General features: G+C 45.5%; 1 protein-coding gene across 1 annotated transcript in view; it reads left to right on the top strand.

Moving 5' to 3' along the window:
* The window catches only part of LOC112147734 (laminin subunit alpha-3), an 88,285-nt gene that overhangs the window by 54,799 nt on the left and 32,508 nt on the right, over positions 1-978 (top strand). Inside the window, exons 30-32 of the mRNA XM_036216253.1 lie at positions 5-166; positions 276-402; positions 620-768. Coding sequence (XP_036072146.1) covers positions 5-166; positions 276-402; positions 620-768 — 438 coding nt within the window. The remainder of the gene's footprint in view (positions 1-4; positions 167-275; positions 403-619; positions 769-978) is intronic.

Below are 978 nucleotides of genomic sequence, written 5' to 3'. Positions count from 1 at the left end.
GAAGCCCTCCTCAGCATTGATTCTGTACGCCGCCCGCGACGGTCAGCTGCTGTCCACGCTCGCCGATGCTGCTCAGAGAGGGAAGCGTGAAGACCGGAAGCAGAGACGGCAGTCGGGTCTGTTCTCTGATCCTCACAGTGATGGGGTTCTGCTTAAATTCCCTCAGGTATCGGCATCCTTCTACACCTGTCGAATAATCTCTGAGTTCAGCTTCACATTGAAAAGGTTCATTTATCTCCCAATATTTAGGCTGACACCATTTTTTGTGTTTACAGACGGAGATCAGTTTCACTCCATCAGTGCCCCTCCCAGGCAGATATGTTGTGGTGATCCACTATCATCAGCCAGAACACATCTCCTTCCCGGTGGAAGTACGAATAGATGCAGGGCGGGAATGGAAAGGTAAGCGTGTCAAAGAAAGGCGTAATCTGATCAAACTAAATTAAAGAGAGTAACAAGTACACTTTCTACATTATCCCACATTCTTCTCTCCAATCAGATTAGATCTGTGGCCTCATGGTGAATCGAGAAGATTCAAATCTCTGCGCACTAAAAGGCTTTAGTGAAGAGCTTGATTACTGCGGACTTTGTTTTGAACCTGCTTTTCTAACACACACAGGTTTGGTAAAAGCGTCCTTCTGCCCGGCGGTCTCAGGCTGCAGGGATGTTGTTATTGCTGATGCTCGCATTTCTATTGACTTTGACAACAATTCTTGGCCGCGGCCCACCATCACTGTGATCGTCCCACCAAAGAAGACTCTTATTCTGGTGAGTGGCAACTCAAACATGTACTAGTTCAGGGGTCCACAAGCTGTGGCTCCAGAGCCACATGTGTCTCTTTAACCCCTCCATTGTGGCTCTTTTATTAAAGAAAAATACTAAAGTTTATAAATGTAAAAATTCAAACTTTAACTCATTCAGTTGTAGGATAGTGGGTATCACAAGTCAAACTACAACATTTGTCACATTTTTGTGCGT

This window comes from Oryzias melastigma, linkage group LG17 (assembly GCF_002922805.2).
Source record: "Oryzias melastigma strain HK-1 linkage group LG17, ASM292280v2, whole genome shotgun sequence".
In the NCBI taxonomy this organism is placed as follows: Eukaryota; Metazoa; Chordata; class Actinopteri; order Beloniformes; family Adrianichthyidae; genus Oryzias; species Oryzias melastigma.
Note: the sequence above shows the minus strand (reverse complement) of the source record. Positions and strands in the feature narration are given on the sequence as shown.